Genomic DNA, 4,371 nt, shown 5'->3' on the forward strand with positions numbered 1-4,371 from the left:
CCATGTTCGTAAGACATTCCATTGTCCAGTCTTATACCCGGGAGCATCCCTTCTGGGACATGTGCATCTTGATACAATCTCACAGTTCCGCCTTTTCTAAGTGGAAAGTATGTTCCAGGTACCCCCTGGTAATCAGGACCTGCCCCAACTCCATGATGATAAACACTGAGTTTGTCCATAGGAGTATACTGAATCGATAATGATAAATTTGCCCCTGGTTTACAAGGCTTCCCATTACTGTTTAGAATCGGGTAAGTTCCTTCAATTTTTGCACCAGAGTATATCTGTTCAACTGGGATAGTAACTAGCCCTATAAGCTGTGAACCCACAACATCACTGTCTTTAACAACAAAATGAACCTCTGCAGCATGATGAGCAACAGGAACATAAAAATGTTGCATCCAAACAGGATTTTCACTGTTGCTCATGACATATGTTCTTCCAATCACAGCACCTGCGACTGATACAGAAACATAAGGATCACTGGTAATCTTACTGCTAAGCTGCCCTTCAATTTTTCCTGGCAATCTTCCAAACATATCACCAAGTGTCTTATGAAACATATCCATGTTTGGGAGATTCTTTGCATGATAGATCCAAATATCCAAATTCCCATGCAACAATAGAACCTTCAATGATCCTTTACCAAACAGAGTCATCTGCATATCCCCACTATGAGGCGATTCAGATGATCCATAGATAGGAGAATAAGAGCTAGACGAATCTACTCGCCCTAAGTGTGGCAAATGAGAGTTATTTGGAAATGAGCTGTTAGGGTAACCATACAAATCACCAGGGCGACTTTGCCAAGAGTTGGAAGGGAGGGAGGATAATTGTGGAACAGAGGGCGCTGGTTGGTTATTATTAGAAATGTGCATACCACTGAGAAGTTCATCCACAGGAGGATAAGAAGATCCAGAATTGCTTACATTATCAGGAGCTGTTCCTACAGAACCAAGACAGTCTTGCCTACGGTATTCTGGATAGCCCTGAGTTTGCTGAGGAGGAGGAGTCTCTTGGGGTTTAGTTTCAGGTGGAGGAGGGTATTGCGGTGACTCTTGATACGAATAGTGAGGAGGCGGACCATAAGTGCTAAAGTTAGCTTGCGGTCGAGGATAAGGGTAAGGAGAAGGTTGTTGTTGTTGTTGTTGGTAGTCGAAAGAGTGTCGGTGATACTCAGGGGGACCGGGATGAGATGAAGATTGTTGTGGGTTGTGGCTATAGTCTAATGGACCAGAATGGGAACCAGAAGGGTGCTGATGAGGCGGCGGTGGTGATGCATACGGTGGTGGTGGGGTTGCATATGGGGGTGGTGGTGGGTAAGGGTAATAAGGAGCATTGTATTGATTGGCAGGGGGTGGTGGTGGGTATGGCTCAGAGCTGGGAGGTCTATAAGGAGCAGGAGCTGGGTATGGGTAAGGGTATGGATACTGACCATAAGGGTATGGATAGCGTGGACCGTGATTCTCCATTAAACAGTTACGCACACATAAGCTACTTACTAATCACAAGTTGAATCCTCTGCATGAAAAGAAGAACAATCAGACAATCAAACAATAAGTGTTGAAATCAAAATAGCTTGGCTTAGATCAAACTGAAGCTAAAACACAATCTAACTTGATTGACGAAGTGCAAATCTACCGTCAAGAAATAGCAAGACTTAAACTTTAACCCACACAATACAATTGTCACATTAGTTTATGAATCCTAAATAAGCTGATCAATGCAAAGACAAGATTCAGAACACAAGATTCAGATCAAAGCCCCCCTCAAACAAAACTATATATATTTTTTTTATCAATTCTTATAGCTCATGATCTTATCTCGATTCAGAACAAACCTGATTTAAGAACCAGAGATACTAAAAAAAAAAAGCCAAATTTGAAGAAAAATCAAAGAGAGAGAGAAGGAAGAAGGTTTTACAGCGGAAGAAAAATTTAGAGGCGTGTGTGGCGTTGGAGAGCTAAAGAAACGCGGATTCAGACGACGCGGACGAAGAAGAAGAAGAAGAAGAAGAAGGAGAATCAAATCAAAAGAGATTGAGAGAGAAGAAAAGGAAACGCAGTATCTCAATATTTACCAATTTTGGAATTATAGACAAAAAGTTTTTGACGTTTGCTTTCAGAATTTAAGATTCACACAAAACTTCGTTACTTTTTATTTCCTAAAATCAACCCATTATCCAAAAATGAATAATTATTTCTTGTTTGTATGAGTTTTCAGATTTGTATTCTTTTAACAAACTTTTTTAGATCAGATTTTTACTCTGTCAAAAAAAAATTCAAAAAGGATCAGATTTTTTCACTACTAATAAATCAGGAAAAAAAAATTAAAAAGATTCGTCGCCTGAGAGATTCGAACTCTCGCGGGGAGACCCCATTTACTTAGCAGGCAAACGCCTTAGCCACTCGGCCAAAGCGACGTTTTTATTCTTAATTATTATATTCCATAAATAATTTAAAACTCTCAACCAAACCAGTGAGCTTGCAATAAAGCCAAAACAGATTTTGGGACACACATCAATCGTAATGTAAGCAATTTTGTATGTATAAACTTATCTATATTATTAATCTTTGGTTCAATTATTATTATCCCTAACCATAACAAAAGAAGCTTCAAAATCCCAAAATCACAAAACAAGAAAAAAAAAACAAAAATAAAGATCATCCTAGCTTCCTCTTTTCTTCTCCTTCATCTTCTAAGCAAATCTCCGTCTCCTCCTTAATGGACGAGATTCTGCACTGTCGACATCAGAGACCCTTGAATTGTTTTCATGTCTTCTCACTGGTGAAGAAGTCGAAACACTCACCATTGAATCTATCTCAGCTGCTGTATCAACTTGGCTCTCCGAGTTCATTACACCTATTATGCTCGAGAACGAGTCCCTGTCCTCAACACCACCAACAGGATTATTGATGTTTCGCTCTTGGATCCTCCCCATTGCGTGTGTTATCAAATAAGCATCCACTAATCTTTCAGCAGCGGTCAAAGTAAACGAAGACATCCTCGCTGGTCTCTGTGCCCACTGTCTCCGGTTTGACAAAGCACGGGAGGACCTCACTTCGTGTTCAGGGGAATTGTTCGAGATCAGATCAATATCATCTGATGGTGCAGCAACCAATGCTTCACCAGGCTGGTTCTGCTCTGCTCTAACTCCCCTCGAAGTCATAAACCGGTTAAGAAATGGTCTGGCGCGTCTTTCTCCTGTACTAGATTCCCTTTCAAGCCTTTCCTGTAAATGTCTAATCATTTCAGTTGGTATATAACCTGACCTGTTAAGTGTATTTCTCAAACTCTCCACACGCCGCGCTTGTGGTCTCGAAGGGATCTTGGTATTTGAAACCTCTTCGGATTCTCTTTTGTGTTTCCCACGTCCATAGATTGGAGTCACGGTTTTCACAGATATCTCACCTTTGCAAACCGGACATTCCTTTGCCTCTGAAGTATGTAGCCACTGGTAGAGGCAAGACCAACAGTAAAGGTGGCCACAATTAGTGACAACTGGATCCTTGGACAAATCCAAACATATGTAACAATCAAAGAAGCTCCCATCGCTGTCAACGCTCTTCTCAACATCCCTTTTCTCTTCTGTTACATTGTCTTCTTCCATGACTTTGTTCCCATTCTCACACTTTTTCGAGTCCTCCTCGCTACTAACTCTCTCTCCACCAGCTATGCTTCCCTCACCAGCTGGCAAATCAGCTCCATTACCAGAAGGGATCAACAACTGACTCAATTCTATCGAGGGGCTATCTGTTTCAGCAAGAGCCGAAAGCATACCAGTCGTTCTGAAACGTGACCTGTACCGACTTCTAAACCTTCTAAAATTTTCCAATTCTCCAGCAGCAGGCCCATTACCCCAATCAGATCTAGCATAACTTGTTGCTGGCTCGAGACCTAACTCAGGGTCAGGACCAAGGTTCAAATCCAAGTTCACAGTGCTAGATATCTCCTCAGCNAAAAAAAAAAAAAAAAAAAAAAAAAACAGACTCCTCTGAATCTCTGAATCTTTGTTTATCCTGCTTACAAAGAAACCATAATCAAACCTTAGATTTGAAGAATAAAACAATGCATGAAAAAACCAAACAAGTTTAACACACAAAACCATAAACATATGGATACAACTAACCATTGCTATTACCATTAAACTCAACAATTTCAAACTATGTTAGCTTATATATATTACCACTGTCCCTCGATAATATAAAAAGAACAAATTTTAAACTCAGCAGAAGAAAACAAGAGATGATTTACCTAAAAGAAAATTTCCAGAACCCAGTGTTTGTGAATTCTCCATTAGACCTTTATTCCATTACAGAGCCCTACACTGAATCTCCAAAGTAACCACCCCAATCTGAAACCCTATAAAAT

At 40.4% G+C, this 4,371-nt stretch overlaps 2 protein-coding genes and 1 non-coding gene across 3 annotated transcripts; all 3 read right to left on the reverse strand.

Moving 5' to 3' along the window:
- LOC109133379 (phospholipase D beta 1-like) lies at nt 32-1,472 on the reverse strand. Its single transcript, XM_019246428.1, has 2 exons — nt 123-1,472; nt 32-52 (listed from the first exon to the last, which is right to left on the reverse strand). The coding sequence occupies exons 1-2, from the start codon at nt 1,470-1,472 to the stop codon at nt 32-34; spliced, it is 1,371 nt and encodes a 456-aa protein (XP_019101973.1).
- On the reverse strand, nt 2,341-2,422 carry TRNAS-GCU. The gene has a single exon. It is a non-coding gene; the product is annotated as a tRNA-Ser (tRNA).
- LOC104699394 lies at nt 2,564-4,132 on the reverse strand. Its single transcript, XM_010414708.2, has one exon. It carries the CDS (start codon nt 4,130-4,132, stop codon nt 2,699-2,701), a length of 1,434 nt encoding a protein of 477 aa, XP_010413010.1. The 3' UTR covers nt 2,564-2,698.

The sequence above is a fragment of the Camelina sativa genome, chromosome 6, assembly GCF_000633955.1.
Source record: "Camelina sativa cultivar DH55 chromosome 6, Cs, whole genome shotgun sequence".
Lineage (NCBI taxonomy): Eukaryota > Viridiplantae > Streptophyta > Magnoliopsida > Brassicales > Brassicaceae > Camelina > Camelina sativa.